General features: G+C 43.0%; 1 protein-coding gene across 4 annotated transcripts in view; it reads left to right on the forward strand.

Annotated features, from left to right (window-relative positions):
- The window catches only part of LOC127586224 (sodium/calcium exchanger 3-like), a 353793-nt gene that overhangs the window by 295082 nt on the left and 45658 nt on the right, over positions 1 to 13053 (forward strand). For all 4 annotated transcript variants that reach the window (XM_052044020.1, XM_052044021.1, XM_052044022.1 and 1 more), the window contains 2 exons: positions 7772 to 7875; positions 9062 to 9079. In XM_052044020.1, the coding sequence (XP_051899980.1) occupies positions 7772 to 7875; positions 9062 to 9079 (122 nt within the window). The remainder of the gene's footprint in view (positions 1 to 7771; positions 7876 to 9061; positions 9080 to 13053) is intronic.

A 13053-nucleotide genomic window follows, 5' to 3' on the forward strand; every position in this document is an offset into this window, starting at 1 on the left:
TTGGTCCACCATTCAAAAAGATTTTGGCTAAGTTTTTACCTCAGTGGCAATTTCTTACACTAACTCAGTATCCCTCAATTCCCCTCATCAAGTGCATGGAGATTGACATTTCTGAAACAAGCTCCTTCAGGCCCAATATTTAGGTTGAATGGAAGATGGGAAAGATAGATGAGATAGCCTGAATGTAGCAACCCAGCAAGAAAATGTGAAAAATTACTCATGGCAGTAAAGATGTACCAGACACAAAAGTGCTTCATGAAACAGAAATATGCAGTGATAGGTAGTTAGAAATTTGATTAGAAAAATAAACTAGCATATTTTTTGTCTGTATATTACACCTGAAAAAGCTTTGCATGTTTTGGAGTATTTGTGCCCATTTCTGGTGGAATTTCCCTGGCTCCTCCTGTCATAGTTCACCCTACCATGAGTTGTAATTTGCTTACATAATTCTGATGTCATCAACACATGCCATACTCTTATTTCCTTAGTGTTAATAATAAAGGTTTTTAATAATAATAAATGTTTTACTCAGAGTTAATAATAAAGGTCAAATGTTGCGACCTCTGATCTTTTTTATTAACTCTTAATAAAACACGTTGGGAATCACACAGAAAGTGGGTACTCGGATATGATCAGATGAGGCTCCAATGCACAGGATCGCCAGAGGCTGCAGAGGGTTGTAGACTCAGCCAGCTCCATCACGGGCACGATCTTCCCCACCATCGAGGACATCTTCAAGAGGCCATGCATCAAGAAGGCAGCATCCATCATTAAAGACCCTCACCATCCAGGATCGTTAGTACCATCGGGGAGGAGGTACAGGATCCTGAAGACCCACACTCAACGATTCAGGAACAGCTTCTTCCCCTCCGCCATCAGATTTCTGAATGGTCCATGAACCCATGAATACTACCTTATTATTCCTTTTTTTGCATTATTTATTTATTTTTGTAATTTATAGTAATTTTTATGTCTTTGCACTGTACTGCTGCCATAAAACATCAAATTTCATGTCATATAACTCAGTGATAATAAATCTGATTCTGACACTGATTTAAAGTGTCCCCACTGGGATATTGTTTTCAGATGTAAAATCCTCCCAACTCTTGCCCAAGTCTTTTTAATTGAATGCAAATGTAATTGCTGGCAGTACTCATCAATGCAAGAAGCTTCAATCTGTGGCTCTGAAGATCATTTTGATCACAGTGGCATGGGTCACACTTAGCAGGGGGCTCAATCGGCTCCCTACACTCTCAACCTCACCACACCTCTCCCCCATCATTCTCCTCTCCAGAGCAGCCATTGTGGCCGTCAGAGAGACAGCACCCACACCTCTTGGCAAAGGCAGACATCAGTGATGAAATTTGCCACCACTTTTAGGGCAGCAGCACAGCCTTTGGTTGATTGAAGTCCAGGACCTGGCACAGAACCCATGGTCTACTGGCAGCTGTGGGCCCTGCCCTCTTATGTGCTTCTGAGAGGGTAGCCAGTAATTTGCTGGATTACCTACAGCACTGGAAAAATACCACCAACATTGTTTCTGCAAAATCCTACAAATTCACTGCAAGAACCAATATTAGTTTGTCAGTCCCCTTTACCTTAGCAATTTGGTCACCCAAAGCTTTACCTCTGTTAACAAAAATATATTGCAACACAGCTCGTGAGAAGGCTGATGTGTTTTACATCTCAAATTACTATTGTACCATGTTGGATCCTGAAATCAATGTAAATCTGGAGCTAGGTTTTACAAAAGCGATACTTAAATCACTGGTTATGTTGAGATAAGACTGACATTCTGCAGATACAACTAGTTAAAACATCAACACGAGTACTAATTTTAGGAGGATGGGAGAAAAATCATGTCAAAATACAAATTCTGCAGTGTGTGTAGGTGTAGGGCTTAGCAACTTAACTTTTGTTAAAGTGGCGTTATGTGCTTCTAAAGTCGCCAGAAAACTGCCAACACTTTGGATTTTGCTCACGATTTCTTATGAAGCAGACTATTCAGAGGGAGAGAGAAAAAAATTGCAGTCACAAATTCTTCCAGTCCTCCTGCAGACAATAGTTAGTCAAAACCACTCTCTGTTTATCTGTACGCAGCTCCCCATTTATTTGGTGAACCCCCTTCTCCCTTGAACCCAACATTGATTTCCAGGCTGATGAATTATGTGGTGGTCGTAGTTGGCAGGAATGGGGATGATGACAGAAAGTGGGACGTTGAACTGAAATAAAAATGTTAATGAACCCGAGGTGTCCGGGGGTGGTCAGTGTCGGCTAGTGTGACAATGGAGCCCTAAAATCTTAAGTCAGTGGGCATCAAGGAGAAGACACACCAATGGTTTTATTCATATAAAAGAAAGTGGATATGCTTTTGGAAGTCAATCATTTCAGCCGCCGGACAGCACTGCAGGAGTTCCTCACTCTCATTCTCAATCATGTTCAGCTGCTTCATTCATGACTTTCTGTCCATCGTACCATCAGAACCGGGCATGGCCGCTGATGGCTGCACAATGTTCAGTTCCATTTGCAACTCCTTAGCAAATGAAGCAGCCCATGCCTGCATGCCACAAGACTTAGACAACATTCAGGGCACCAGCTGGTAATGGACAAATAACTCTCATGCCACAAAAGTGCCAGGCAATGACCATCTCTAACAGAACCTAACCATCTACTCTTGACATTAAATAGTGTTACCATCAACAAAGCCCTGCGGATTACCATTGAGCAGAAACCTTACTGATCCAACCACTTAAATACCATGGTCACAAGAGCAGGTTAGAGGCTGGGTATCGTGTGGTGAGTGACATGCAAAACCTTTCCGCCTTATTCAAGGCATAAGTTAGGAGTGTGATAGAATACAATTCACTTACCTGGATGAGCGTAGCTGCAACAACTTTTAAGAAGCTCGACACCACCCAGGACAAAGCAGTTCAGTTGTACACTATACACGATTCTAAACATTTGTCCCTGGGGCACAGTGGTTGCAATGTGTACAGTCCACTGTCCGGTAGCTGACATGATTGCTGGTCCTTGACAAGGTGACTGACAGTATTTCACAACCTGTGACCTTCTACTATCAAGAAGGACAAGGGCTTCAGGAACTTGGGAACACCATCATCTGCATTTTGCTCTTCCAGTTACTGGTCTTTCATCTTCACATGGTCTAAATCTGGAACTCCCTCCACAACTGCACTGTGGAAGTACCTTCAACAGAGGGACTGCAACGGTTCAAGAAGGTGGTTCACCACCACCTTCTCAATGGCAAATAAGGCTGGGCAATAAACACTGGCCTTACCAGTGAAGCCCTGTCATAGAGTCATACAGCACAGAAACAGGCCCTTCGGCCCAACTTGTCCATGCCAACCAAGATTCCCATCTAACCTTGTCCCATTTGCCTGCATTTGGCCCATATGCCTCCAAACCTTTTCTATCCATGTACCTGTGCAAATGCCTTTTAAATGTTGTTAATGTACCTGCCTTAACCACTTCCTCTGGCACCTTGCTCCATGTATTGACCACCCTCTGGGTGAAAAAGTGTCCCTATTAAATCTCTCCCCTCTCATCTTAAACCTATGCCCTCTATTTCTTGATTCCCCAATCCTATCTACGCCTTTCATGATTTTATACACCTCTATAAGATCACCACCTCAGTCTCCTATGCTCCAATGAAAAAGTCCCAACCTGCTCAGCCTTCCCCATAACTCAGTCCCTTGAGTCCTGCCAACATCTTCATAAATCTCCTCTGCACTCTTTCCAGCCTAATGGCATCCCTTGACAGTGTAGATGCAGAAAAATTAAATAAAATAGCCGCTGTTGCCATCTCATCAGAAAGTGGGCATTCCGAAGATTGACAATAACCATGCTGGGTTCATTGATAATGTTTCAGTGTGTTGACATAAAGCCAAACAAGTCACATCACTTTAATTCAAAGGCAGACGGAGTGAACTACCTCAGGACTGTGGGTGTGGAACAGCAAAAGAAGTGGAGGTGTTGGAAATCTGAAATAAAAACAGAAATACTCAGTACATCAGACTGCATCTGTGGAGAGATACAGAGCTGAGTTTTCAGGTTCATGACTTTGCATCATAAAAGAAGATGAAAGGCCATTGCCCTGAAATGTTAACTCATTTTCTCTCTCCACACATCCTGCCTGAGCTGCTGAATGTTTCCAGCACTCTATCTCTCAGCTTGCTGTTGATGGTCTGTGGTGTGTAATTTATCATAATATACTTTTCTCCATCTAATAGCACTTTCCTCTGAGTTCATTATTGAAATGAGATCCCACTTACCACAACATATTAATACTCTTGTGGGTGGTTTAAGACCGGAAAAGTTTTCAGGTATTGTTCCCTTTGATGGGATTAGCATGGCAAAGTGTGTGTGCACACAAATAATTTTCAATTAACAGCCTCTCCTACTCTAATTACATTGTGCCACTATAATAATGTCAATGCAGCCCAGTGCCTACTCTTACTGGAGAATGTGTTGTCTGAGATCTGAAAAATAAGATATTCCCACCGTGAAAGATTATTAGGATGATTGAAATAAGGAGGAGACCAAATAGCAAAATTTGATTTGTGAGGAAAGGTCTTGAAATGTTGTCATTAGGCTTCAGGGTCTCGGTATTCTGGTGTATCAGTCGAAGGATATACCCCAGGACATTGTTCACTTCATTCTTGGTTACTTCTTTGTGGTTTTTGGGCAGTTTTTAACAGCAGTGCAACTGAAATCTTTAGAATTTCTGGATAGCCAGTTTGCAGGCTCCACTGTAGACCTGCCCACATCACTGGAATAATGCAGAGAGCTTCAACAAGATGCTTTCAGTGGGAAGGATGCATTGACTGTCAGTCAAGACCGGAACCATTAGGTCTCATTGTCCCAATTTATCAATTTGCTGTCTGTCGATAGGGGGTTTATCGGAGGTGCCTCAAGATATTCCCTCTGGTTTCTATGGTCTACATGTCTGCAAATTGGTCCGCTCATTAGGCACTCGAGTGGGCCATCCAATATGCCGAGGCTTCTCCACTATAAAATTGTGGCAGCACAGTAGCGTAGCGGTTAGCGCGACGCTATTACAGCGCCAGCGATCGGGGTTCGATTCCTGTCACTGTCTGTAAGGAGTTTGTGCGTTCTCCCCGTGTCTGTGTGGGTTTCCTCCGGGTGCTCCGGTTTCCTCCCACATTGCAAAGACGTATGGGTAGGTTAATTTGGGTTTAAAATGGATGGTGCAGACTCATTGGGCCGGAAGGGCCTGTTACCGCGCTGTAAATAAAATTTAAAAAACATTAAATTAAAATTACATCCTTGTTCATCTGCTCGTCAATTCTATTTTCTCCTCTTTGTTCCATTTTTCTGTTACTCTCACCAACAATTGGTTCTTGATTTCACTCGTGAATGATGTTAATTTATGATTGAGGACTAAGGAGAACTCGCATAGAAGAGGAGGTGGGAGCTTGGACAAAAAGCTATAGAGAAATTATTCTTCTCCCTTTTGAACTCTAGGCCCCAGATATAACAGTAAACACTCCATTAACCTTTACAGTTATTTTCTTCATTTCTATCGTCATTAAATGCCTTGTGTATTTGGAATCCCAAATCTCTTTGCTTCTGCAACACCTTCTAATATTTTTTTAAGCTTTAAACTTTAAATTGGATAAACTTGCACTGACACACATTGAATTCTACTTTCTGTAGCTTTGTCCATGCACATAAGTCTGTTTAGAAGCCTATATGACTTCTTGTCTGCCGATGCACTCCCCATTTCCCTCCTAAGTTGGCCATCTGTACAAAAACCTCCCTTATCTGGTCTGTCATTAAATAAGTATGATGAAAAACAGATTCCTTATCCTTACCCTGTCTTTTCTCCACCAATTAATGTTCAATCCTAATTAAAAGACTGCCTCCAAATCTATGTACTCTCATTTTTGCTTGTAATTTGCTGGATGGAATTTTTGAAAGTCTTCTCAAACTTCACACAGATAATGTCCAGATATCTTACACGTCATATGATAACATAGTTACTGACCAGCAGCCAGAGTTCTGGACCATTTATCCAGAGACATGGGTTTGAATCCCACCACGGAAGCTGGATAATTTAAATTCAAATAATTAAATATGTGTAATTTAAAAAAAGACAGCCTTATGAGGAAATAACCATGAAACTACAGTTTTATTGTAAAAAAAAACCTGTTTCACTGATGAGAGGAATATCTACCCTCCTTATCCAGCCTGGATAAGGAATGTAGATATATACTGTATATAGAGCCATAGAGTTACACAGCAGAGAAACAGGCCCTTTGGCCCAACTCATCAATACTGACCAAGTTGCTTACCTGAGCTAGTCCCACTTGCCTGCGTTTGGTCCATATCCCTTGAACCTTTCCTATCTTACTCCAACCCAGTCAGTTCTTAACTACTTTCTCAATCCAGGGCAATTAGAAATGTACAACAATTTTCCAATCTAATTACTAATTGCATTCAGCAATGCGTACATTCTATGAATGAATAAATGAAAAGAAACCTCCCTCATCCACCCTAGTACCAGCCTGTTTATAAACCACAACTAGATTATTTGCATAAAATTTACCCTTAAAGTTACATTGGCTGTCTCTGGCTCAGTCCTAGTCCAGCTACATATACGCCACAGCCAAAAAAGCCCACCAGTGCTTCCACTTGCTCAGGAGGCTAAAGAAATTTGGCAGGTCCCCTTTGACCTTCATGAATTTTTATCGATGCACCATAGAAAGCATCCTCTCTGGATGCATCACGGCTTGGTACGGCAACTGCTCTCCCCGTGATGGCAAGAAACTGCAGTGAGTTGCAGACACAGCTCAGCACGTCATGGAAACCAGGATATGCAGCAATGCAATATGAAGACGCAGATGTTTAATCAAACATTTTAAGTCAAACACAAGAACTCAGCATCACTCTCATCCAGATTCAGATTTAGATTAGTTTATTGTCATGTACACCAGGGTGCAATGGAACTCCTTGCTCACATGAAGCAACAGAATGGTGCAAAGTATGGTAGTGCAAACTGAAGCAATGCAAAAAGAAATGCTAAAGTGACAATAATGGAAGAGGTCGAATTAAAGATTCAGCAACGTGGCAGCACCAGTGGGAGGGGGACGTGAAAGAGGTGATTGGTTCAGAAGTCTGATAGAAGCTGTTCTTGAGTCTGGATGTCCAGGCTTTCAAACTCCTGTATCTTCTCCTAGGAGGTAAAAGAGAGCAAAGGGAATGGCCAGGGTGACAGGTACCCATTAGCCTTCCTGCAGTAACGCACCATGAAGGTGGACTAGATGGAACGAAGTGACAAGCCTGAGATGGACTGGGCGGTGTCTACGGCTGTCTGTAGGTTCCATTGGAAAGGAAACCAGAAGAAAAAGAGAGCAGCAGACTTTATCCTCTCCAAACTGATATGATGGGGAACAGGCAATATGAAGTCAGCCAAAAGCAAGCTATTTATCAGCATCCCTTGGCCGACACAAGTCAATCTATAGTGGTTAAGAACCAAGGTGCTTTTGGAATGCCAGCACAGTCAGTAATGGCTGCAAATGTTCCACAAATCCATATTTAAATGTAATAGTTCCTGCAGCTGGTGTTCTTTGTATCACTAATTCCTTGTCTGCCTCTGGTGATGTGCACCTCTCGACTACAGCTTGCAGAGGTTTGGCCATGTTGGTGTTCCACTTGTTACTGTTGTCAGATCGCTGCAAACTGCAAATTGGTTCTCGGACTCAGAGGATTGTTTATTTTTCCCTCTCTGCAGGAAGACCATCCAGGTGAAAATTGTGGATGACGAGGAGTATGAAAAGCAGGAAAACTTCTATGTTGTCCTGGAGAAGCCAAGGTGGATGAAACGTGGCATTTCAGGTTTGAATAAAGCAGAGACTTGAATTCTTATTTTCTACACAAAGGAGTTCAATTATAAAAGTTATTATCGTACTTCACCTTTGTGGGGAGACACCTACTTGTAGCAGTCTATATCAAGCTCCGTCCTTGCGGTAATGTTCAACGTTCTGATTATGTCTCTAGCACAGCCCATGACCATTGGAAAACATTCAGTTTAACATTTCACCTTCAGTATAAAGCTCAGCCATGGTACGCCATGATACCCCAATCTTTCCATGATCTTTAGTCACAATACTACCTAATCCTCCAAGTGATTTTCCATGTCACTTGCAGATGTATTCTCATTGAAAGGCTTTCTATTACAAAACTTTTTCAAAGGATGCCCATTTCTATGGATACTGTCTCACAGCAGAGCGCTAAATGCAATCACCATTGACTATCGAGCAAATATTTGAAACACGGAGATTATCATTAGCAGGACCCAATGTGCTACCACTGGCCTCATTGTATTCAGGGATTGATCAACATCCAAACATTTTCATCTGTTTTCTCCCTTAGTTTTATTACTACACTGCCCTTCTATTCACATTCAAATTGAGTAACATTTTTATTGTGATCTAATGCAATTGTGCATTATCCACTGGGGCTGATCTGCAGATAGACCTGAGCTGAGGTCTGTGGTAGATCACTCACGATCGTACTGGGCAGGCTTGAGGAGCCGAGTGGCCTACTCCTCCTCTTATTTTATTGTATTCTTGTTTTAACTACTCAGCCCAGGTTCGAGATAACAAACCATGCATCAGCAGAACATGACGCCAGAATTAAGCAGATTCTTCCAGCAAACAAAGCAAGACTTCTGGGCACTGAATGCCATTTTGGGTCCCTTTGAGTGAACCGTAACCTCTTCCCTTATCCTTAACCACAGCCTTTAAATGGGTACTTCATCAGGTTAGCAAAGGCAGGTTGAATAGGGTTCTATATTGTTGAATTTCTTGTTATTTACACTGTAATTTAGGGGTAAAAATACACTTCTCTGAAACCACCTTGTTTTCAGTATTATTGTACTTCCTTTGAAAATACAGAAGTATTTCCTTTTTGTCATGCAAAGGTTATATGCCAGATCAGATTACTTTGTTTCATTGTGTGGTATAGCAATGTCTTCAGCTGTCATTTCATTATATTTCACCTTTTTTCTCTTTCTCTACAGCTCTCTTACTGGCCGACGGTAAGATGTCAGTTTCTACTAACTTGATTCCATTCACTGTGGGGTTACTGGGCCCATCTCTGACTGGCCTATCCAGCAGTGTGTGTCCAGCAAGCGCCAACTATAAGTAGAGGCCACAAGTTCCTGGGCAAAACCTTGCTGAGTCAATATAATGATATGTGAAATGAAATTCAACGTTTGGGCAGCTGACTTCTAACTGGTTCATCTACGCCCTGATAAACTTACATTAGTGTTTTACCAGCATGACCCCTTAATTCTTGGTACTACTGTTTAACTCTGTTTGAACTACCATCTGATCGCATCACAGCTAGTCATCCACTGAAGGTCAACAATGCATTCCTGCTTTTAGATACATTTGTTGTTTTAGCTGATAAAGCTGTTTTAGCTGTTTTTTAGATGATAAAGAGGGATTAATTTCTTTTGCATCTCCCTACTCTGTTACTGACATATGTAGAACGCTGGAAATGTGCATCAATGCTCCAGGCCAAGGCACAGTCACTGAGTTGATAAAGTATCCCCAGGGAACCTTGGTTCAGAGCTTAATGATAGACAAGCAGGATAAAGAGTCACAGCCAGCTCCAAGCCTTAGTGTTTTTGCAGTTGATGTCTAGCTGCCTGCCCTGGGGTCCCTGGCTGTTCATTCTGCACAATAGTGATCGGAAAGCCTAAAAATATCCAGACGCTCAAAAAGACACATTAATGTTCAGGCTTGGCTCTAGCTTATCACTGTGGCTCTACAAACCTTTGATTAGAGGAGAATCCTAACATGGGTTTCTGTCTTGGGTGGCACAGGCTGCATTTGGCACTCCATAACAGTGCAAACACATTACTTGAAGTGGGGGTTTGCGAGTGGGCTAGTTTGGGACTGTGTCCTCGCCTAACTGCCTGCCTGCAATGGATCTGCACCAATTGCATTCTACCTTCTCAGAAACACTTGTGGAAATCTTTGGGTGGAGGAGACCTAATGGGTTTCTTCCTAATTCTACCTGATCCTTGTTCTGAGGAGACACAAGAGATTGCAGATGCTGGAATCTAGAGCAACAGGTTGTTTCCTCCAGTTGATTGTTTCTTGTTCTGAGGAATTAGTATTCACAAATCAAGGAATGGACCTCAGTGGCCAAGAAAATGCCCATAAATCTTCTAGTTGTAACAAAGGCTATAAAGATAGGTATATTACCTAGTTTTAGTGTACTTAACAATTTGTAGGTTACAGTGCATTCATGCTTAGAACATGGAACAGTACAGGACAGGAACAGGCCCTCCAACCCACGTCATTGTGCCAAACTAATTAAACTAGTAACTAAACGGCTAACTAAACTAATCCCTGCTGCCTACACTACCTTTAGAATCAGAATCAGGTTTATTATCACTGACATACGTTGTGAAATTTGTTGTTTTGTGGCAGCAGTACAGTGCAAGACGTAAAGACATAAGAATTACTATAACTTACAAAAATAAATAAATAGTGCAAAAGAAGAATAAAGAGGTACTGTCATGAGTTCATGGACCGTTCAGAAGTCTGATGGCAGAGGGGAAAAAGCTGTTCCTGAAATGATGAGTGTGGGTCTTCAGGCTCCTGTACCTCCTGTCCGATGGTAGTAACGTGAAGAGGGCATGTCCTGTGTGGTGAGGTGCCTTAACGATGGATGCCACCTTCTTGAGGCACCGCCTCTTGAAGATGTCCTCGACAGCGGGGATGGTTGTGCCCATGATGGAGCTGGCTGAGTCTACAACCCTCTGCAGCCTCTTTCGATCCTGCACATTGGAGCCTCCATACCAGGCGGTGATGCAACCAGTCAGAATGCTCTCCACCGTACATCTGTAGAAATTTGCAAGAGTCTTTGGTGACCTACCAAATCTCCTCAAACTCCAAACGAAGTAGAGCCACTGGCGTGCCTTCTTCATGATTGCATCAATGCGTTGGGCCCAGGATAGATCCTCTGAAATGTTGACGCCCAGGAACTTGAAGCTGCTCACCCTTTCCGCTGCTGACCTCTCAATGAGGACTGGTGTGTGTTCTCCCAACTTCCCTTTCCTAAAGTCCACAATCAATTCCTTGGTCTTGCTGACGTTGAGTGCAAGGTTATTTTTGCGACACCACTCAACCAGCCGATCTATCTCACTCCTGTACACCTCCTCATATCCCTCAATGGATATTCATGTGCCTATCTAACAGCTTTTTAAATGCCTTGATTGTACTTGCCTCCACTACCACTCCTAGCAGTGCATTCCAGGCACCCACCACTCTCTGGGTAAAAAACTTGCCCGCACACCTGCTTTTGTATACATTTGATTTTTGGCTTTGAATAAATTGATCAACAGAGGAATGGATGCACCAGGCTTACGATCTCTCCTTGATTACTGAGTGAGGGTGATATTCCACAACTGGCTGATAGGGGCCTTACTAATTCCAGAGGAACATTCCAGAGGTGTTGCACTTTGGAAAGTCAAATCAAGGTAGGATTTTCACAGTAAAACAACTGTGAGGGCCCCAGGGAGTGTTGTAGAACAGAAGGACCTTGGAGTTCAGGTACATGGTTCCCTGAAAGTGGAGTCACAGTTAGACAGGGTGGTGAAGAAGGCATTTGGCACGCTGGTCTTCATCGGTCAGGACAGGATCATACTTACACTCAAAGTATTGGGAAGCTATGTTGCAGTTTTATAAGATGCTGGTGAGGCCACACTTGGAGTATTGTGTTCAGTTTTTGTCACCCTCCTATAGGAAAGATGTATTTAAACTGGACTTCCCTATCAGGAGACTACAGTCAGTGCGAATCAGTAATAACATCTCCTCCTCGCTGACAGTCAACACAGGTGCACCTCAAGGATGCGTGCTTAGCCCACTGCTCTACTCTCTCTACACTCATGACTGTGTGGCTAGGCACAGCTCAAATGCCATCTATAAGTTTACCAATAACACCACTGTTGTTGGCAGAATCTCAGATGGCGATGAGGAGGCGTACAGGAGTGAGATGGATCGGCTGGTTGAGTGGTGTCGCAACAACCTCACACTTAATGTCAGCAAGACTATGGAATTAATTGTGGACTTCAGGAAGGGGAGGTTGGAAGAACACACACCAGTCTTCATTGAGGGGTTGGCGGTGGAAAGGGTGAGCAGCTTCAAGTTCCTGGGCGTCAACATCTCAGCAGATCTACCTTGGGCTCAACACATTGATGCAATCATGAAGAAGGCACGCCAGTGGCTCTATTTCGTTAGGAGCTTGAGGAGATTTGGTACGTCACCAAAGGCACTTGCAAATTTCTACAGATGTACAGTGGAGAGCATTCTGACTGGTGCATCACTGCCTGGTATGGAGGCTCCAATGTGCAGGCTCAAAAGAGGCTGCAGAGGGTTGTAGACTCAGCCAGCTCCATCAGGGGCACAACCATCCCTGCCATTGAGGATATCTTCAAGACATGGTGCCTCAAGAAGATGGCATCCATCATGAAGGACCCTCACCACCCGGGACATGCCCTCCTCACATTACTACTATCAGGGAGGAGGGACAGGAGCCTAAAGACCCACACTCAATGTTTCAGGAGCAGCTTCTTCCCCTCTGCCACCAGATTTCTGAATGGTCTGTGAACCCATGAACAGTACCTATTTATTCTTCTTTTGCACTCTTTATTTATTTTTATAACTTATAGTAATTCTTAAGTCTTTATGTCTTGTTGCTGCCACAAAACAACAAATTTCACAACATATGTCAGTGATATTAAACGTGATTTGGATTCTAATTCTGAAAGAGTGCCGCAAAGATTTACAAGGATGTTGACAGGATTCGAAGGACTGAGTTACAGGGAAAGGTTGGACAGGCTGGGACTTTTCTATGACATAAATATGCCACTCCCCCCCAATGCACAGAAGATGCTGTACAAGGGGGAGCTGCTGAACTTTGCTGCAGTGGACTGACCATCTCACCAGGCTCCATTGGTGCCCTTCTCTGGTGCCAGTGAATTGTTCAGCCTCTGCT

Source organism: Pristis pectinata, chromosome 35 (assembly GCF_009764475.1).
Source record: "Pristis pectinata isolate sPriPec2 chromosome 35, sPriPec2.1.pri, whole genome shotgun sequence".
In the NCBI taxonomy this organism is placed as follows: domain Eukaryota; kingdom Metazoa; phylum Chordata; class Chondrichthyes; order Rhinopristiformes; family Pristidae; genus Pristis; species Pristis pectinata.